The sequence below is a fragment of the Typopeltis vanoorti genome, chromosome 2 (assembly GCF_054136105.1).
Source record: "Typopeltis vanoorti isolate ZY-2024b chromosome 2, IOZ_Tvanoo_1.0, whole genome shotgun sequence".
Classification (NCBI taxonomy): domain Eukaryota; kingdom Metazoa; phylum Arthropoda; class Arachnida; order Uropygi; family Thelyphonidae; genus Typopeltis; species Typopeltis vanoorti.
This window is the reverse complement of record NC_143550.1, coordinates 162886565-162909688: the sequence shown is the minus strand read 5'-3', so window position 1 is coordinate 162909688 and position 23124 is coordinate 162886565. Positions and strand designations below refer to the sequence as shown.

General features: G+C 35.9%; 1 protein-coding gene across 4 annotated transcripts in view; it reads left to right on the top strand.

Moving 5' to 3' along the window:
• Positions 1–23124, top strand: part of LOC150109592 (activin receptor type-1-like) — a 238237-nt gene that overhangs the window by 151501 nt on the left and 63612 nt on the right. For all 4 annotated transcript variants that reach the window (XM_090409163.1, XM_090409157.1, XM_090409149.1 and 1 more), the window contains exon 6: positions 20749–21119. In XM_090409163.1, the coding sequence (XP_090265289.1) occupies positions 20749–21119 (371 nt within the window). The remainder of the gene's footprint in view (positions 1–20748; positions 21120–23124) is intronic.

The following is a 23124-nucleotide window of genomic DNA, read 5'->3' as shown; positions in this document are numbered from 1 at the left end:
GCCTACAAATTTCATTATAAATAAAGAAACTTTTTTATATCAGATCATTTTCTGGTATGGATACTTCATATCTTCACAGGGATATAACAGATATTGTGTTGGATTATTATAATATTTCATAATTATTTACTTTTTTTGAAATTGCTGTACTTGGTCATATCTCTGACTTGATGAACTTATGTTTTGATCTTCTAAAAGCATTCCTAACAGCATTTATTTGTTAGGAGTGCTTTTATCTTCTGGATCTTTTTCTACAATTGTTGCTTCAAACACTCATTTAATGGTGATTTCATCTCCTCTTCTATTTAAGTGCATTCCATGGTAATGTTTCATGTTTATGAGGTTATTATTGAGCTTGGTTTCATATTTCTCATTTCTGGATCATTTTGAGAATTAGCAACTTCCAACTATTATCAGACTTCGACATTTGGTCACCTTCAATAATGCTAAATAATGTTTATTGAGGACCACTCAACTCCCTCTGGCTTTTTTTTTTTTTTTTGTAAATCACTAATCCAAATTATATTGCACTTTGCATTCAGTACCATATGAAATTATTATTCATATGGTATTCATTTGAATAACACTATTATTCAAAAATTATCATGAAATATTAGTCAAAAGTTGCATATTGGTTTTAAAAAAAATCTCGTCTGTTGCATTATTTCCAAATTTGCTATTATACAGCTGATGCTTACTGCTCATAGGCAAAATTCCATTCTAAAAGAAATTCAATATTCAGTTAACTCACCTGTAGCAAACTCTTAGAGACCACAGGAATACTTTGTTGTAGTGGATAGTTTGCTAAAGTGAATTTCCTTTAGCATTATATTCTGCTGTTGGACTTCATTTGGGACTTCATATGTGACAGTCATGAAATATTTTTTGATGCTCTAATGTCATATATAAATTTAATCATCACTCTCACTACAATACCACATATACTGTATTTACAATTCATTCTGTTGTGGTTACTTTTCAGAACATTTTTAGGATTATAGGATTTAAATTCCAGATCATCAAAGCCGTATCTCTTTCCTCTTGTCCCCTTCTTATATGACTTTGATGATCTGGAATTTAAATCCTATAATCCTAAAAATGCAAATTTTTTTGCAAACAAAAATAAAATAAATAAAACTAAAACCAGTAACCATCAGCATATGCATCACAAAGTTAAACATGTCTCCACTATTTCTCCCCTCTTCTGAGTACATTTCAAAATTAATTAAACCACTCTGGGTTAATTCATATTACATCATTAAAATGATTAATATATGAATGTTTTATTTTTAATGCTAAGGATGGTATCCTGACTTCTTTCAACATAGCCTCATTGACTGACTGGATATCTGTAAACTGTTAATCACTGAAAACTGAATACACATACCAAATTAACACCCTCTGAAGAGCTTTTTCTTTATTAAAATAGCATTATCTGCCAACTTTTTTTTTTCATCAAGATATATATTAACAGGTTTTTTGACTCTCAGTAGTCTGTGCATTGGAACAACAAACACCATAAATAGACCGTTTAAATAAGTTTACTCATTATATCCATAAATTGATTATAAGAAATATTAATTTTTTTTTAAAATTTAACCCTCATAAGATCTGCTAGTGAACATTTATATCCAAATTTGTAAACATACTACCTGCACTTTTTTTCTTCCTGTCATTCATGTGGTATTTATCATCATTTATGAATAGGGAAATATATACAGAAATATTCATATAACAAAAATTCATGGAGGTATTGTCTTTTAGATGAAAGTGAGCCAAGTTGCTCTGTTTTGTGCTAAATAGTACATATCAGATGGTTTGAGCCTCATCCTCAAAAAGAAGTTTGCTTATATACAGGGTGTTCGGGATAAATTTGACATTTATAATTAATTATATTTTTCCGTAAGTTACATGTATTAACACACACTTCTCTTCATTTAAAAGTTTGGACCCTTCTTCATTCATATACAAGATGTCAGAAAGGATGGATAGCTGGAACCCACCTGAATCATGGAAGAGAATAACTTGTATCATGATGATTCGTGCCCGCCATCAAAATAAGGATATTACGACTGCTGCCCAATGCTCCCTGAATACAGTAAAAACAATCAGGCATGAACTAGAGACTTGCAGTGGTGACTACGAGGATGTAGCAAGAAGAAAGATCCCTAGCAGACGATCTGATTGCGTTCGTACAGCAGAATTCCTCGCAAATCTGCAGGAACAGGTGTTGAAGAACCCTGGCATTGGAATTCGGGCTTTGTTCGTGGAGTTGCTAACTGTAGTCAAGCCCTGGATAACAAGGGTAGCCAATGGTAGGCCGTATGTATGGCAGCAGGATTCGGCCCCTTGCCACACCTCTGGGAAAAGTCAAAAATGGTTGTCTGAAAATTTCTACGACTTCACCAGTCCAAATGTTTGGCCTCCAAACTCCCCAGACCTTAACCCCATGGATTATTTTGTATGGGGCGCAGTTGAAAAAGACACCAATCGCACTTCCAGTAATACAAAAGCCCAGTTAATGGATAAAATTAAAACAGTTTTTGCGGCCCTTCCCAGGGAGACTGTAGCATCAGCTTGTTCGAGGTTCCGAAGCAGAATTGAAGCTGTGATCGATGCTAATGGTGGTTATTTTGAGTAAATCTTGTTGATAGTATTGTAATTAACTCTGCCTGTAATGTTTTTTTGTCAATTCATTAAATTTAATAGATACAAAGAAGATTTTCTTTTTCCTTACGAAACTGTCAAATTTATCCCGAACACCCTGTATTGCCAAAACTGTTTTCTTGGTCTTCCTCCTCCTCTTTGTTCCATTAGTTGGCTGTAGATAGCAATAGCACTGGACGTGAATGTCTAAACTGGTGTCCCAACCATCTCAGTTGACTTTTTTTAAATTGTTTTTATTAGGAGTCTTTGCTGGCTTTTTTTCAAAAACAACAGTGTTAGGAATATATCCTAGTATTGTTTGAAGGCATATTGTCCCAAAGCTATTGTGATATTAACTGCTGTTGAGTAGTGGTGTCCCATGTCTTGGCATCATATGTAAATATGGTTTGACTAGTGGTTTTGTACAAACAAATGTTGGTATTTGTAATGATTAGATTGGATTTCCAGATATTAGTTAGACTTTTATGGAGTTGGAGAACTTTGTGTTTTCTTTTTTACTGTGTATGATTGAGTGCTTGAATGGTAATGGTAAGACAGCAGGCAAAAGTGGGTGAGTGAGTGATGTTAAGTGGTAGCACAGCAAGCATAGATGTCATGAGTGGTAAGACAGTGGACATGCAAGGTAGCGAAGATACAATTGGTGTAAATGGCTGTGAGAAAGTAATTGTAGAGTTGAAAGTGGATTTGGTAAAGATGAGGCAAGAGTTAAACGTATGAGAAATAAACTGAGGAAAATTATGGATTTGCATGGAAATGTGAGGAAGAATGGGAATGAGAAAGGACTTCATTTTGGGAATGTGTGAGGTCAATTTGAGGTAGCTGATAGAGATAGAGCTGTATAAAAGAGATGGATACATTTAAATGAATTTGGAATGAGTCAGTCAGAGAAATTGTTGCTGCAAGAGAAAATAATGGCTGAAATGAATGCAAGACCTGAGGAAGCAAGAGGAAACGAAGTAGAAGAGTGTTGTAGAAGAGAAAAAGAGTATAGGCGAGTTTGCAAATGGAGACATGAGTGGCACAAATGACGAGAATGAGGGAGAAGGAACACAGGGTGGGCAGAGAGACTGTGTTAATGTAAATGGTTTCAGGAGTAGATGTATGAGTGCTCAAGAAAGATTAAGATAGTCAAGGATGTGGAGGTAACATTTAGGTTTGGCTGTGAATGGGAATGAGGACTGTGCTTAACAGAAGAGATGGCATGTCAGCAAGGCTAGCCTATTCAAATTCAAAATACTTGACAGAAGATTTATGTTCCTAGTGACAGACTGAGGCAGATATTCTAGACTGTTCAAAATAAGAGCAAATAATCTGATGGACACCTAGAAAATTAAGTGGAAGAAGCTTGTCTTTTGATGATACAAGAAAGCTGGAGATTTTTCTGAGAAATGCCAAATAGATGTTGAGAGATTCTAAATTTTTAAAGGCTTTACAAGTTAAAGGAATATCTGAATGTAAAAATTTTTAAGCCTTTCAACATCTACATGGCATTTTTTCCACATGATATCAGTGATGATAGAGAAGAATTGAGGAGGGAGGGTGTGTGGAGGAGTCATATCCGAGAAGCAGGATCAGTGGGACTTGTTATAGAAGAAGAAGAAATTATCTAGTATGTTTACAAATGCTAGAAGTATTTAAAACAAGGGGAATGAAACTGTAGCATTGATGGTTTATTCACCCAAAAACTGTTGGAATAAATGAGAGATGGTTGAATGTGGAGATGACATTCTGAAAGGAATAGAAATGAAGGGATATGTAGTCTTTCATGAAGATAGATAAGGCAAAAAGGGAGGAGGAGTTGTGCCCATCTGGGGTGGGGATGCAGGGAGAAAATAGTGACAGTAGTTTTGATGTGTGAAGTGAGGTGGACAGGATGAAATATTTAGTAAAGTGTTGATATAGAACTGGTAATATGGAAGTCAGTGAGAAGGAAATGTTTAGGGAAATTGGTCTGACTAATAAGAAAAGGGTAATCATTATGAGCAATTTCAGTTATGGTAATATAGACTAGAATGAAGAGACAGCTTCTGGAACCAAAGGGAATGAATTTCCTGACTTTTTGAAGGACAACTATCTTAAGTAGTACATAACAGAGGCTACACATGGATCGAAGTCTTGGATTTGATTATCTCATCACAAGATATTATTGTAAATGAAGTGTCACATGTTCCTCCAGTTGGTGAAAGTGACCATGAAGTGATCACTTGGGAGGTGGCCAGCCATATCAGAACTTTTATGAAAAAGGGTTATATGTGGAACTATAAGGCAGGGGATTATGACAACCTCAGGAAGGGATTGCAGTGATACCATGAAATGAGGAATTGGGTGGGAAGGAAATCAGTGCTGCTTGGTCTCTATTCAGGAATTATCTGGAAGAGGCAATGAATATGTCTATTTCAAAGATCAGAAATTAAATTAGGTAGGTGTAAAATAGAAAACTCAAGAAGTGAAGCATGCAATCTCAAAGAAAAAGGCATTGTGTAGGCAGTGCCAATAATCAATTACGTGAGTAGTACAAAGAGCAAGCAAGGAAGGTGACTCACTTGGTAAGGGTAGTGAAAGTGCAGTATGAGCAGTAGTTAGCAAATGAGGCTAAAAGAAATCCTAGGAAGTTTTTTTTAGATATGTGGCCAGTAGAAGGAAGAGTGATTATGGGAGGATGATTTTCATCAGCAATAAGCAATAATGGGAGAATGATAAACACTGAGGGGGATATAGTGGAGTTTCTTATATGAGCAGTTCATTAAAGTATTCCATTCTCGTGATTGTAACATAATGCAGAACTTGAGAACAGTGGGAATATGGGGAGAAACCACTGATGGTGAGTGGGTAGGAGGTACATGACAAATTTAGTAAACTTGATGTCAACAAGGCTATAGGACTTGATGGTATATTACCATGTGTCTCAAGAAAATGTTCCAAGGAGTTAACAACAACTTTAACATACCTTTATAACATGAGTCTTAGATTCGCCCAGGTTCCAAAGGAATGGAGAGCTGGCAGAATTATTCCGCTTCATAAAGGAAGTAATAAGACTAAGTGTGATCAAGATTTTTCATTCCTCTTCCAGTTTTCTAAGTTGACAGCTTTCTGGAACTTAGAACATTTGATCACTTATACATTTCTCTCATGATTTTAGGCTGAAAATAAACAATACATTCGTTATATCAATGTTTTTTTAAAAAAAGAGATTAAGGCTCTAATATTTATTATTATTATTATTTCTGATACCTCCAAGGAGTCAGAAGACTCATCGCGGGAGGACACCTACAACTGTCTCAACCACTACACCATACCTCTACTACGAATAATCTCCATCAACGACATTGACCGCCAACCTCCACTAGTATTTTTGTCTGTAAATTGCGTGTGTTTTGAAGGGCCGATTTGTCTGTATTATTATTATTATTATTATTATTACCACGGGCTACTCCAGGAGTCCTTAGACTCATCGAGGGAGGCCCTAAACATCATGTTCACGCAGCTGTTCAACATTCTCACAGTATCTATCATACCTTGCCTTGAACTCGCTCACTGTCATAGCACCCACAACAGACTCTGGCAGCTTATTCCACTCATTTACCACTCTAAAAGTAAAGAACCCAGCTCTAACACCCCTGCTAACCACGCTCTTGCCCAGCTTCCATGGGTGTCCCCTAGTTCTCCCACCACCAGTCCTGATCTCAAAAATATCATCTGAATTAATCCTATAGAATCCTTTTAGCAATTTGAATGTCTCAATCATGTCTCCCCTTTTCCGCCTATCAATTAGTTTCTGCAACCCACAAATCTTCAACCTGTTCTCATATGGTTCATTCCATAGACCTGCTATCATCTTAGTCACTCGCCTCTGGATCCTCTCAACCTCCTCCCCATCAAGAAGGAACCGAGGTGACCAAATCTGGGCACAGTAGTCGAGATGAGGTCTTATCAGGGCTCGGTACAGAGGTACAATAACTTGTTTTTCTCTGCTCGTCAAGGTATTTTTCAACAACCAAGTGAGTTGATGAGCTGATTTAGCTACTTTCGCAATGTGCCCCCTAAACTTCATCTCCCTATCCACCAACACTCCCAAGTCCCTGGCCTCATCAATCTCTTGGAGTACAGTTCCACCAATGTGGTATACTGCTGCTAATCTTTTCACTCCGAAATGCATGACCTTACATTTTGTCACATTAAATTGACATCCATTCTCCTTAGTCCAGAACTCCAATCTATCTAAGTCATCTTGCAAGACTTTGACATCTTCTGCATTCACTATCGCCCTACCCAACTGTGCATCATCAGCGAACAAATGAACTGTCCCACTTAGACCCTTCCCTATATTGTTAATGAACAGATTAAACAGCAGTGGTCCAAGAACAGAACCCTGTGGCACACCACTAGTCACAGGCCGTTTTTTGGACTCTACTCCTGAATAAACTACTCTTTGATATCTCTCCATCAACCACCCAGCTATCCATCTCACCAACCCTATATCCATTCCCATATGTTGTAGTTTACGGATTAGAATTCCATGTGGTATCCTGTCAAACGCCTTTGCCAGGTCCAGCAGTATCACTGTAAACCCATTTCCCTTATCCAGTTCAGCTGTCACCTTGTTATAAAACTTGAGCAAGTTACTGAGGCATGATCTACCCTTCACAAAGCCATGCTGTCCTCTGTACAGTATCTCATTTTCATCAATCCATTCCTGTATTTTTCCCTTAACTACTTTCTCCAAGACCTTGACAACGACTCCTGATATGCTGATCGGTCGGTAATTTGCAACCATAGTCTTGGATCCTCCTTTATGCAGTGAAACTATTTTCCCCTCTTTCCACGCCTTCGGGACTAAGCCAGACCTGAGACTCAGATTAAACAACATGGTCAAGGGCACTGATAATTCATTAGCCGCTTCATGCAAGACCCGTGCCGGTGTACCATCCAATCCCACAGATGTATTCACATTAAGGTTCTGTAATAGACTATTCACCTCCACTTCATTCATCACAATTCCCATATAAACTAATGGTTCCTTCATCGGCGAATCCTTCATTTTTTCAACGTCACCACCTGGATGATATATTTTTGCAAAGTGCGCGCTCAGTAACTCCACTATATCGACTGGTTCAGTGAACTCTTTACCATCGTCATTCCTTAAAATCATTTTGCCATGTACAGTTTTTTTCTTGCTTGCAGCATATTGAAAGAACTGTTTGGGATTCTCTTTTGCTTGCATAGCTAGTTTCCTTTCATAACCGGCTTTTGCTGTTTTTACCACACTCGTTACCCTTCTGGCCTGTACTTTATACCGTTCGTGTGCCTGCAGGTCACCCCTTTCTTTAAATTCCCTCCATAGTTGTTTCTTTTTTTGCAGCTCAAGCTTAATGGTGTTATTCATCCATTTAACCCCTCCTTGTTTCACTATTCGGACCTTAGGTATACAATCAGCCATAACCTCCTGTAAATGCTCTTTGATCACTTCCCATGCTCTATCGACGTCCAGCCCTTGCAGTTGTACATGCCATGGCACTGATCCAAGCAGTCTGCAGTCTCCTAAGCTTGTCATACTTGCCAGCACGGTAATTCCACATATACCCTGTCTTAATCACAAATTTCACACCTTTAGCCACCTCCCAGGTCAAGACCTTATGATCACTCTCACCAATAGGTGGCAACATGGTCATATTCATTACAGTCAAATTCTCAGATACTATTACCAGGTCAAGCACTTTCACACCCCTAGTATTTTCAATTACATGCTGTTTCAGATAGTTATCCCTTAATAATTGAATAAAATCCATTTCCTTCCTCACATGTGTCCTCTCCTTCTTCCAATCAATGTTACCATAGTTGAAATCCCCCATAATAATTACCCTCCTTCCACTCATTTCATCAATTTGTTTATGCATACCATCTCCACCATCTATTCCATCACCTGGTCTATAGCAGCACCCAACTGTATATTTTATTCTGCCAGTATCAATCTCACAACAAATAGCCTCAAATGAGCTCCTTTCACTATCCTGCAATACTTCAATTCTCCCTGGCTGCAGTTCATCAGCTATCATCAATAACACCCCTCCCCCAATTTTATTCTCTCTGTCCCTCCTAAACATACTATAACCTACACATTCTATCCCACTAACTATATCATCTTCCGTCAGCCATGTTTCACTAATGCCAATAACCTGTGGCCAGGAAGAGCCAATCAAGGCCAAAAATTCTTCCTTCTTGTTCCTAATACTCCTGGCATTAGTATACATGAATTGCAGTGTTCCCTTTGTCCCACCCCTATCTTGATGCGTTATTCTAAATATCCCATTCCCATTTTTTGTCCTTATTGCTGGCTCAGGTACATTATATACATTTTTACACTCAACTGTCTCACTGATGTCTGGATATCCACTTCCCCCCCTCCTTGGTAGTTCTAGTTTCCCTGGTTCTGCACATCCATTTTCACTTCATTCAGCAACACTTTTTCCAGTCTCTGCACACCAAATTGTTGATAATAATGATATTTTTACAGTGGTTCAGGATACAAGAGTATACAGCAGACTTGAAATAGAAAATGATTACTATCTACTTTTATTATCACAGTAAAAAGGAAAAAAATTATAAAAATTTTAAAAACAATCAGTCAAGCTGGTTTCAGAACTGAACTGTATGCAGGATGAAAAACCTGAGTTTCCGGGAGAAAAAACCCTGCTACCTCCGTATGAGATCGTCTAACTCACCTTCGATTTAGTAAGTGTAAACTCAGTCTTTAGAGAATACCAGGCTTATGTTGTACTGTATAGTTTAACATGGAGTTCAAACCATCTTAACTTGATTATTCCAGAGATTTAAATGAAAACTTAATTCAAGATGTCTTTTTTTTTTCTTTTTTTTTTGTAATAAAACTTTAAGCATAAAACCATTGCAAACAGTTCCAACTTGTTCTGTGGAGAATAATCCTATATCCTTTTTTGCAGGAAATTTCATTATTGCAGAAAAGAATTACTGGCCAGTTTGCTTGTCTAGAGTTGTGGTCAAGGTATAAGAGAAACTCAGACAAGAATATAGAATTGGGTTGAGAGCAGCACAATTCTCTTTAATGCTAAAAATAAGATCATGTTTTAGCAGTCTACCTACTTATTATAATAGGGTGACGAATACAGTGGACAAGTTAGATGCATATACAGTAGTATGTTTAGATTTTGCAAAGGCTTTCAATAAATTGCCACACAACAAGCTAGTAGTTAAATTGGAACAGATGGGGTTAAATAATAAATTAGTGTATTAGATTGGAGATTGCTGTCTGATACGTATTAGAAAGTTGTATATGGGGGGAGTGATATCCCAGAACAGGAAAACCACTAGTGGTGTGCCTCGGGGGTCTGTTTTGGGACCATTGTTGTTTAATTTGCATGTAAATGACATCAGCAAGGGCTTAAATGGTGACACTAAAGACCAACCACTTTCCCTAGATCTACCTGGTGTATACCAGGTAGATCTAGGGAAAGTGGTTGGTCTTTAGCAGCCCTTGCAGCTGTAAATTGTCCTGCTTTGGCCAAACAGGCAGGACAGCAAATATCAGAATCTCAGAACGCAAGGCCTACATCAGATTTCACCAGTACAGCCACTCTGGGTTTGCAGACCATGCTCTGGATACTCGCCACAGAATAAGGTGGAAGAAAGCCACAGTAATACACTGCAGCAAGTTCAAATATGAAAGACTATTCATGGAATCAGCCTCAGTCCTTAGGAATATGCCAAACCTCAACAAATTTGGATGCATGAGACTGCCCCAAATTTGGGAAACATACATCAGAAGAACTTCAGCCCAAAGGCCAAGAACACTAATACAGCCCACCAGGGGGCACCATCAGGACTTTAGGAAAACAGTAGCTTCTTCGCTTCGTTTCTCATTTGCTGTTATTTAGTACTTGCGTGCACGTGTCTTTATCTTAAGTTCCCATGAAGATGGTAACGTGATGGTGCCAAAATATCGGAAAGTATATATTAAAGTTGATTTAATTTATATTTCTAGTGTACACTGTCAATTACTTAAATATTAATTATCATGTTTAACCAGCGTATAAGCCTTTCTACAAGAAAGGTTATGAGTGTTGTATTGTGGTACATGAAAGGTCTGTGATTTCTGAAACATCTGATCCTACTTGTGTATTAAAATCTCCACCTATGATGTGAAGATTGTGTGTTCAGACTGTATAGACAAAGTCTGATAGACTTTCTCTATGCTGTCTGTAGAAAAGAGAGAAAAAAAAGGAGACTTGAAAACTCCAAAAAGCATTCTTGGAGTTTTCATTTGAAGTCTCAGTGGGTGCATAGGTATATAGATTATTGTTGCTTTTGGGTTAGTGAGGAAGCTAGTGAAGACAAGGATTTCAAACTGAGTTGACAGCAGCGAATTCTGTTTAATGGGCAGCATGGATTTGCTAAAGGAAGATCATATTTTAACAGTCTGCTTGCTTACTTATAACAATTTGACAAATACATTAGACAATGGGGGGGGGGTACATATACAATAATATATTTAAATTTTACAGAGGCTTTCAATAGATTGCCACATAACTGGTAGTTAAATTGGAACAGATGGGGTTGGATAGTAGATTAGGATATCAGGAGATAGGGTGTCTGATTGGTATCAGTTTGGGGGATTGATATCCCAGAAGAGGAAAGTCACTAGTGGTGTGCCCTAGGAGTCTGTTTTGGGGCCATTGTTGTTTAATTTTTATGTAAATAATATTGGAAAGGGCTTAAATGGTGATATACAATTGTTTGCAGATCATTGTTTGCTTATGAGAAGTAGAGCAGCTGTTGTAGCTTTGCAAGAGGAACTAAATAGACTGTCTGAATGGGCGAGTGTGTGTGGGGATATCAGTAATGTTGCAAAGTGTAAGGTTTTAAAATTTGGAAAGCAAAGATGGAATGCAGGCTATAGGTTTGGTGAGGTTATTTTAAAGGAGGTAGAGGAGATGAGAGATATGGGGGGGGGGGTAATGGTGGATAGGACTTGAAATTTCTTGGACATTTTGCCAAAATTGTGAGGACACAATGGATTATGGGAATGATGCAGGTTACACCAACATGTAGAAGTAAGGCTGTTTTGATTCAGTTATACAGGACTATCTATGATCATGCCACATATGGATTACTGTGTGCAGATTTGGTTGCCAGGTTTTCAAAAGGATGATGAGATGTTGGAGAGGGTTCAGAGATGCTTGACTAAATTGGTTTCTGTTCTCTGGACTATCACAATAGATTGTGAGAATGCAAATTACAGAACCTAGTGGCTAGAAGGAAGAAGGGAGACGTGATCAAGACGTATAAGTTGTTAAGGGGTAATTACCAGATTAACTTAGATGAGATTTTTCATAGAATATCTGGAGACAGGGGAAGAACGAGAGGACATCCTTGGAAGCTTTATGAGATGGGTGTGAGCAAGGGAATGAGGAGTAGAATTTTGCATAGAGAATGGTGGGTGATTGGAATTCATTGCCTGAGAGTGTGGTGAGTGCAGGGACAGCATTTAAGTCAAGGTATGATATAAAAGTGGGGCCTCCTGCAAGTCTCTTGACTCCATGGAGGTCTGTTGATAATAATGATATTTTTACAGTGGTTCAGGATACAAGAGTATACAGCAGACTTGAAATAGAAAATGATTACTATCTACTTTTATTATCACAGTAGAAAGGAAAAAAATTATAAAAATTTTAAAAACAATCAGTCAAGCTGGTTTCAGAGCTGAACTGTAGACTCAGAGACTCAGATTGCCAAAAAAAAAAAAAAAATGACAGTTTGAAAACAAGAACCAAATTTGAAGACTTGATGACAAAATCTAGATGAAAAAAAAAAAAAAAGTTTATTTGATTAAGCCAAGGAAGAACATAGTGAAATATTTTGCTCATTGGACTCAAGAAGTTAAAGAGATATTTTGGAAAAGAAGAAATCATATAAATTTCTGGCAAGTAAGTTAACAGAGAATACAGATAAAAATGTAAAAAGACATGTGCATAAAAATAGCTAAACAAAGGTCATGATAAGATGTCAAGAAGAAAACAGAAACTAAATATCATAAATGTGGCAAAATGTTCTGTAAGCTATTGAAAAGAAAGCTTAGTAATGAAGAAAGCAATCTGCTAAAAGGATTTAGAGATAATAATGATGATATCAAAAAATTAAAATGAAGATATTCTGTGTGTTAGGAGTATTAAGATTGTTCAATGAAACAAGCAATCACAGAACAGTGAAAATATTCAAGAGAGATTCAGATAGGGTTTCTATCTCAAGTACGTGTTAGTAATTGATATAGAAAACCATTAGAAATCTGAAATGTGAAAGGCATCTGGAATAAATAATATTTATGCAAAACTCAAATATGGAGGCATAAAAGTGTTACACTATATAATTCAGAAAGCTTGATCAGAAAATTAAATTCCCTATGATTGGAGTAGAGTTATCATACCATCTGTAAAAGCAAAAAGAGAAATTAAGATATTTTCATACTCAGTGTTTCAGGTAAGATTTATGCAAACATACTTGAGAAGGGGCTAAGAAAAATTGGAGAACACTCTTGGTTCAGTTCAAATAGGGGTAGTCAAGATTAGATTTTCACTTTTAGATAAATAGCTGGAAAATCACAGGAATATAACAGTGATCTGTATTTAAGTTTTGTAGATCTGGAAAAGGCATAAGATAGGGTGATAGGAGATTTAAACTGCACAGTTATACAATGTAAATGTGACATTTTATATAGTAATATATAGCCTATCAATCAATCGATCAGTAATGAGAAGTTTGGGAAATGCAAAAATAATTTGATGTAAAATCAGATGAAATAGGAAGTACATGTTATCTCCACTGTTATTCATCATCTTTATGGGTAATATTATGAAATTGGTCTTGTCATTAAACCTTATATTAAAATTGGAAATATTGAATTCATCTCATTACTGTGCATAGATATTGTATTTCTCAATAAATCTGATACAAATCTTCACGATTCTTTACTGAATTGAGTAGCTACTTAAAAAAATTTGGTATGATTAGCAATAAAAAGAATGTAATAAACATCGACTGCATTCTCAATGAAGAATCCATACTGTGAACTATTCCAGCTATTTAGCCACAATTTTTAGTGAAGATGGCAAATTAAATTTGAAAATTGATAATAGAATAAGCCAAGCTGCTATTATTTGGAATTAGTAGAATAAATTTATGTGGAATAATAGAATTTAGCCAAACCATTAAACTAGCAGTATACAAGACAGTGTTAATTTATGGATTTAAAAGTTTGTTTGGACACAGAATAGTAAATCAGAAACTAGAGACTGCAGATTAAGAGTTGTGAGATTAATTATGGAAATGAAAAGATGGTATCAATTGCAAAATCATATTAAAAAGGAAGATATTAGAATGGAATTTGACATTGATAGCATTCATGAATGTATGATGTTAAAGTCATTAAAATAGGATAGAAGATACAATACTTAAATAAAGGGGATATTAAATCCCACATAGTTTTAAAACCGAATAAGAAACTCAAAGATTTTAATCAGAGAGTTTCTTGCCGAATATAGTAAACTATATAAAGTATCGGCGAACACTTAGCGTGCATTAGCTCACGCTAAGTGTTCGCCGATACTTTATATAGTTTACTATATTCGGCAAGAAACTCTCTGATTCCAATCTTTGAGTTTCTTATTCGGTTTTAAAACTATGTGGGATTTAATATCCCCTTTATTTAAGTAATGTTTTCATTGCCGAAATGAAGCTTATTAGCTCTTTATACTTAAGTAGAAGATACAATGTTTGTAAAAATGTTTATGTGCCAGGAAGATCAGAAAAGAAACCAGAGGAAGACTAAAGTGTAAATGGTTTGATACAGTCACTGTTTTAGAAGTATAATATCTGAACAGCATTGAAGTCCTGACAAAAACAGATTAATTTGATAGAAAATTATTGATAGAAAGTTAATAATAATGTAAACTTAATCATATAGTACTACCATAGTATTCTGTAGCCAGTCTGGTTGGCTGAGTGGTGAGCATATCCACTTTCCAGCCAAGAGACTGTGGGTTTGAATTCTGTAAGGGGCGTGCATGTTTGTGACTGTCCTATGAACTCTTTTTGGAAGGCATCTGTGACTTAACACTTCTTTTAGCAGAAGGATTCACTCCCAAAACTCCAATGAGGTATGGGAATGACCATATGGCATCAAAATGATGTCACACATGAATAACTAACTAGTATTCTTTATCCTCTCCCCTGGAGAGAACATATCAGGAATTTGTTGATGATATTAAGGTGGTATGATCTGGTTAGAGGAGAAGTGGAAGCATTGTAAGTATTCTGATCAGGAGAGTGAAAACAATAATTGGACTAAGAAATGATGCTTTTCTTATTCTTCTACGAGTTCCACTTCTTTTCCAATGAGGCTTGCTTTATACATTAATGCTGCTGCATGAGGATGAATTTATTTCAGTAACTGATTTTTCACTATGTTCCCTAGTTCTCTGACATAAATAACAATGGTCTTGTTTAACTAAGCATCAGCCCAGCTGGTATGATTTCATTATGATGTACCATTATTTTTGTTTGTAGTTTAAACCAATACAGAATGCAATTTAGTTGAATAAGTCCCAAATTGCTTCTGTTTGTTCAGTATCCGGGTAATACATACTTATTTTTCATTCTGTAATGCAATCAGGTATTACATGTGATATAATTTTTTTTATGTTGACCCCAATCATGAAAGGTCACAAGACATAACATTACAGTGCCATGTATGGGCAAGTGATTAAGCAGTAAAATATAGCCTGTTCATATGTTGCTTAAAGAGTGAGAAGTTGTACTCAGTGGGAAAAACAGTATGGGGAGAGATTGTTCCAAAGAATAAAGATGGATAGAATGAAAGAGGCTGATGAGAAGTTAGTTCAGTGTGTTTGAAGCTGGACAGTATATTGGTTTTGACCACTGGCTGCTCTAGTTCTTCTGTGGTTAAAAGAAAGTGGAGGAGTGGTAGCAGCCAATTCAGATGAGAAAGTACCTATGATAAATTGATAGTCTGTGAGGGAAGGGTAGTCTATTAAGCAGACACCCTCTTCTGAATACCATCAAGAATTTTTAGAGAGATCTTGGGTGCTCCACCCCATATGGGAACAGTATTCCAAAGTTGGACGGATCTGAGACTAATAAAGTGTTAGGAGTTGTGAGGAACAGAAGTAATATTTAAAATGGAAAAGAACACCAAGCTTTTTAGAGACTAAGGAGGCTATGTAAGTGATATGTTTGTGCCAGGATAAACTGGATGTGACAGTCAACCCAAGAAGAGAAAATTTATCTTGAAAGGAAACTGGAACATTATCAAAAATGAGAGGGGATAAGATAGGATTTTTCTTGTAGGTAATAAGACAGGCTTGAGTTTTTTTGAAATTTACTAAGTTGTCTTCATCCCATTTCAAGATGTTCAGGTGGTCAGTGTTTGAGTCATTAGTTATGGAAAATCTTGAGGCAGGTAGCATTGGGATACTGCAGAGTTTATAGAATGAGGAAGAGGAATAAAGTGTACTGTCATTGGCAAAACTGTGAGTAAAATTCGAAATCAGAATAAGGACATCGTTGATGTAAAGGAGTAAGATTGTGGGAGAGAGCACAGAACCTGAAGCCATCCACCATGGCACATAATGAACAACCAGTGAGGAAACTGGCAATCCAATCACAGAGTGGTAGAAGGAAGGCCATAAGATGGCAGCTTGTTCAGGAGGCCTTGGTGACAGACATGATCAAATGCCTTAGAAATATTGAGAATGATAAATTGAATTTCTTCAAATCTTTCCATTGCCTGAGTCCAAAGGTGAGTGAGATTAATTAGGAGGTTAGCTGTAGAATGAGAATGGCAGAATCCATATTGGTGATTACTAATTAACTGATGAGTCTCCAAGTAATGAAGAAGCTGGTTGCTGATAACCTTCTCCATCACTTTTGAAAGTATTGAGGTGAGAGCAATGGTCAATAGTTAGATGACTTTTGTCTCCTTTTTAGGATACAGCCTGGATGTGGGCTACATCCAGGCTTTCATAATGTTGGGTAGATGCTAGTAGAATATGAAAGTTTATATGGTCATTACAGGATGGGTGTCAATTCTGGAGTATGATTCTTGAGCAGAACCATTAGAATACCATCTGGACCAGGAGCCTTATTAGTATCAAGATTAATGAGAGTTTTTTTGATATCCTTTTGGTGAAAGTTCAAAGGACGCATGCAGTGGGCAGTTTGTGAAAGTATGTGTAGGTGATTTGCTTTGGTCATCCAGGTAGGAGTTGGAAGAAAAAGTTTCTGCCAAGAGGTTTGTCTTTTCCTTGGGTGAGGTTACCATAATGCCATCAGGATGCAAGAGAGATGGTAACATGGAATTGCAGAAGTTACGTCCAACAACCTTAGCAGAGGACCAGAAGGCTCCATTTGAGCAGGAGGCAAGTTTATTGCATTTCATTCTTATGAAGTCTGCTTTGGAATCATTGATAACTTTTTTTTTTACACGTTTCTGGCTTGTTGTGAAAGCTGAATGAGAAGCTGGTGTTTTTAATTTAAGCCACTGAACATAAGCTGCATTTTATCGTGGATGATAGAGGCACATTTTTTATTTTATTTTATTATTATTATTATTATTTTTTTTTTTGAGCATCAGGGCAGGCTTGGATATAGGTGTGTAGTGGAGTAGGGAATGAAGGCTCTCATTCTAGTGAGGATAATTTCAATTACTAGTTCAGGGCAGATGTTTGGATCATGAGAGCAAAAGCAGTAATCTGACCATGGAAAAGCAGCATAAAAATTCTGGAAGTCATCCCAGTTGGCACAATTATAGTGCCAACTGGGATGACTTAAGGAGGAATACGAGTCTGAGGAATAGGATACACGCCTGAGACTTGAAAAAGATTCTGGTTGCCAAAGGGAGAGTAGACATTCACAATATATTTGGAGGGAGAGTTAATTAAGAAAAGATCAAGAATATTGATAGAATGATAAGGATTGTCTGGTAATTTGGTTGGTAGATTGACTATGTATATTAGGTCATTACTGATGGTCGATGTTAGCTTCCCTTCTAGCTTGATCTGTGAAGTCAGACTAGGGAAGCCAGTTTGTGTTGGATGTTAAAGTCCCCAATTAGGACAATCTCACAATTTGGATAATTAATTTGTAAGAAATCAGTTTTTAGTGATAGGTAGTCAAAAAGGGCAGTAGGATGTGTTCAGTTACAGGAGTGGTAAAGGGAAGCAAATGAAGGCTGTAAAGTGAGGTGAGGAGATCAAAAAGTGGGAATTTCAGTTGGATAGCCTTTGACAGGGGATATGAGATTCCACAAAAGCACATGTTCTGCCCTTTTTACGAAATACATCATGTAGGATGTAGGTGGGATAGTTGAGGTAGATTGTGGTTGTGGAGGGATGTCAACTGAGGTTTTTTTAGGAAAAAGAGATCATGTTTTGATGTCTGTAAGTGATGATGTATATCACTAATGTTCGTATTAATGCCTCGAATGGTGGTGAAATGAATATGGAAGTTTTTTTATTGGAAAAAGTTTTGGTATCATTTAGGGTAAGTTGAGGTGCATTTTTATTATTTGTTCCAATTTTTTTTGTTATATTTTTAGATTTTTTGTGATTTTTATGGGGAAATTTTTTTGTATCCACAGATAAAACTCTAGTCTTTTATGATTAACTTTCATATGTAAGGTAGTTGATTCAGAAAACAAAGAGAAGGGGCATATAGTTGGAGTGAAGGACGTGTACATTACTCATACACAGGGAGTGCCCAGTCCAAGTGTGGTCTCAGACAGTGACACAGAACAGTTTAAATAAAACAGTTTATCTCCAAATCAAATGTGGCTGTGGCTACTCTTTTCTCACCACCACCACCACTTGCAAATTTTTTCAATGAAATGTGTGAGGTAAAAAAGCATTAAGTTTCACCCCACTACAGTTCTTCCCTCCTTCACTTCCTCTGGATGTACTATGCAAACAATGTGTATTTAACTGCATGGTCAGAACAGGAGTGGTATGATAGACTTTGTGTTTTCTAGGGAGGACCTCCCACGATGAATCTTTTGACTCCATGGAGGCCTGAATGATAACATTAGTTATGCTTTTAGTGCACTTAAACAGCAGCTAAACTGTAGAATAAAATTTACTTTAGAAAATGAAAACAACCAGTGTTTACTGTTTTTTTTTTTTTTTTTAGATAGGTTACTTATCAGACTCAGATGAATCTCTCTCTCTATTATCCACAGAGTAGCCACAAATACTAACAGAACATTATCTGAACATTAACCTATACCATCCTCCCAATTGCACTGGCATAATAAAAACATTGGCAAATAGGCTAAAGCTGTTTCCTCAAATGACAATAGACCCCAAAAAAGAATTACAACATATCTTTAATAACTTCACTAATAATGGATATAATCCTAAAAAAAAATACATTGATTATTAAACTCTGCACCTAATAACAGACAAACTGATACAGTATCAGTTTCTTACATTAAAGAAAGCTGTGAATGCCAATTACAAACTGCTTATTAATCAATATTTAAACTAACTTCCCTTTTCTTTTATCCAAATGATGAAGAATCCATTATCAGTGCCAGGAGTATACAGGATACATTGTCAATGTAACCCCCCCCCCCTTATTTTGAACAGGCTGATAGATCTGTAGCTAAACAGAGAGAACACCAAAATTATATAACTATAAGCCAGCATGGACAAAGTGGATTATCAGACATTGTAGTCACACCCTGCATGCAGTATGATGGAGAAAAACCATTACTCTAAAAATACTCTGCTTCAAAAGCAAAAGATTTTTCTGGGAATCTGCTTACTTTTTATAGAATATTCCTAATCTAAACACATTTGGATGTACAAACTACCATATGTCTGGGAGATTGCCATCCTCCATTTTAATCAGTAAAGAAACTAGCCATTTTTGCCTGTGCTCAGAGGCCATAGTCAAGATATTTTGAACACTTGCTTGAAATTCTTTGCTCTTATTTGTTGATAATGTAAACATTGTCAACAAAATAGGTATAAAGTAAAATACTGTAAAAATGAATAGGCAACAAAAAAGGTGCTAACATTTGTAATATAATTGAGTTTAGTCTGAAAAAAAAAAGTATGCTGTCCAACAAATAACAGTACAACTAGCAATTTGAATTAATAAAATCTTTCTTCCTTTGTTCCATATATTAAAAATTATTTTAATTCATTCAGAATTGCTCTGCAGAGCATCTGTGTAGTAATTTTGTCCTATATGAATTCCACATTGCATTATGTTTTTATCTCTTTTATATATGTATGTTACCATTGATTTTGTTAAACCATTTAACGTCTTTATTTGCTTGGATTTCTTTTATATGATAATCTTTGTTAGTTTTAACCACCTAAACAGCTATATAAATGAAATCCATGTATTTTTTAGATGTATTGTCTGTGAAATACACATGCTTGGATTGTGTGCTCTCCTCAGCTGATGAGTTCATGATATAATACAAAACTTGTCTCAGTTTATGTAGAGCATTTCAGCAGCTCTGTTAATTTTGTCTGGCCGGTAAATCACTACTAGAGATAATCTAGGAGTGTTTGTAGTCAGGTTAGCTTTGATAGCTTAAAATGCCTTGGGATTGATGAAGAATGACCATCGGAAATGAGAGTTTTGATTTTGTCCATTCTATCTTAAAAAAAAAAAAAAAACACCGCATAATGAAATATTAAAGCATTAAATTAAAGAGTGTATCCTTGCAAGAATATGCTTATTAATTTGATATATAGGACACATATTGTTGTGACACACAATTAAAAAAAAAAGCCATAGAAATAAAACCTAACATTCCAAAAAATTTTGGGTCAGCCTTTTATTCAGAAATAATCAAAGATTTTATTCTCTGAATGTGTAATATAAATTGAAATTATTTGTATTCTGGAAAAGATAAATGAAACTTAAATTTAGTTTTCATAGATAGCCTTTAGATTGAATTACAATTTTTTAATATTTTAATGAAATTTTTCAAAAAAACAATTAGAATTTTTGTGATTCCCTCAGGTAAAGGTCGATATGGAGAAGTATGGCGTGGTGTGTGGAAAGGAGAAAATGTTGCCGTAAAAATATTTTTCTCTCGAGATGAAGCATCATGGGCAAGAGAAACAGAAATATATAGCACTGTGCTTTTGCGCCATGAGAATATTTTAGGTTATGTTGGATCTGATGTAACATCATACAACTCATGCACTCAACTGTGGTTAGTGACTCACTATCATGAACTTGGCTCCCTTTATGACTATCTTAATCGTACAACTCTCTCCTCTAATCAGATGATGATGTTAATTCTTTCTTCTATATCTGGTATTGTTCATCTACATACAGAGATATTTGGAATACAAGGAAAGCCAGCAATTGCCCATAGAGATATTAAGGTAATTAATTTTTAAATAATTAAAGTTGCTGAGTAGACAGCACCAATTAACTTATAATTTTATATATATTACAAGTATAGTGATTTATTATTTTTAATGAACAAGTTAATCACAATGCATTATATCTTCCTAGTAGCTCAAACCATTAACCATTATTATTCTGGAAGTGTAAATAATATAATATTTGTTATACAATATAATTGATTTACTATATTTGATTTTTATATACGTTTATCTTTTGCTTTATAGCTAAGGACAGAGGTTCAGATTCCCAAACTATATGCATAACTTTTTTTTTTAATTATTTTGGCTTGTTAGTTCTACTACTTCAAAAATAAAAAAGGTTCCATATATATATATATATATATATATATATATATATATATGTGTGTGTGTGTGTGTGTGTGTGTGTGTGTGTGTGTGGTTCCATATAGAGCATATAATATAGTAGAGCATTTAGTATAGTTGTAGTGGTTCCTAGTACCTGGCACTATTTGAATGACCACAGCTCCAATTACTAATGCCGTGTCACCAAGTCCTCCCCCATTTAAGGACTACATTTTGTAGCGTATGTTACAGGATTTTGTGGTATGCAGTACTTATAGTATGTATGCATCCTGGCAGTTGGGTATGTGGCAGGTGAGAGATGGGGGAATACATATATGTAGATAATGTAGGAAATGAGAAATGTGGAAAGTTTGAATAATTGTGAAGTTTTCAGAGATGGTCTTAATTGAGAGGATGAATGACAAGCAAAAGTGGGTAGCTTGCAGAGAGGGAGAGAGATGAGCTGAAAGAGGAGGTGAAATGTCTAGGGAAAGAGTTGAGAAGTGTGAAAGATGAGATTAAATGAATGGAAGACATGAATGCAAGGCAAATCAGAATAGCAGTGAGAGAGAATTATGGGAATGATAGAAGAGGAGAGAATAGAAACAGTAGAGGAGAGGAAATGAGAAGAATGCAAGGAAATGCTGGAACCAGGGATAGAGAGACTGCAGGTAAGTAGGAGAATGTAAAGAGAAAGTGTTAAAGGAAAGAGTGAGGGATGCAGGTGATCATTCAAAGAACAGACTGGTAATAAGTGTGATGTAAGGAGACTTGATGATCCATGGTGGGAAAGATAGGATGCTAGAGGAGTGTTTATCTAAAGGAATGATAGAAAGTGTGGCTATGACAATTAAGTGAGATGAAAAGGTGAATGAGATGATTGTGATGGTGGGCATGAATGACTTGAGAGGCAGTGTAAATCGGGTGGCGACAGATCTGAGATTTATGCTTGAGGTTGTACAGAAGGAAACAGAGAGGGAAGATAGTGTGTGTTTCCCAGGTATGATGTCTGGAGGGGATAATGATAGGTATAGAAACATTGACATTTGTATGTTTTATATTAATGCCAGAAGTATCTGGAATAAAGGAGATGAATTGGTGGTGCTGATAACATCAGCTTGTCCGATGATTATTGGAATCTCTGAGATGTGGTTGACAGAAGATGATATAATAATAGGAATAGAAGTAGAAGGGTACAGCATTTTTTGACAGGATAGGAAGGGGAAATGCATTGTTGGAGTACTGCTTATGATAAGTGATGACTTATATCCTTTCAAAGTGTAGGCCAGGGTTTCCCAAACCTTTTCTACAATGGAACACTTCACAAATCCTGAAATTTTAACGGATCACCTTGGTTATTTTGTAATGTATTAATTAATAATCAATAATTAATTATTAATTGATAATTATTAATTATTAACCATTACAGTATTAATAATTAATTATGGCATAATCATAGAGTATTAGTACACTTATGTATACAGTATGACATGTTGACAAATATAAAATTACATTTAAATCAGTTATCAATCTGGACTAACGAAATCTTATAGTATATTGTAGTTTCCTCAGGCCAACATCATTAAATTAATTCGTGCTGATTTTCATTAACATATCCCATTCTGATCACTAAAAATTTATAATATTATAAGTACTTACAGACTTTTTCTCCTGTGTG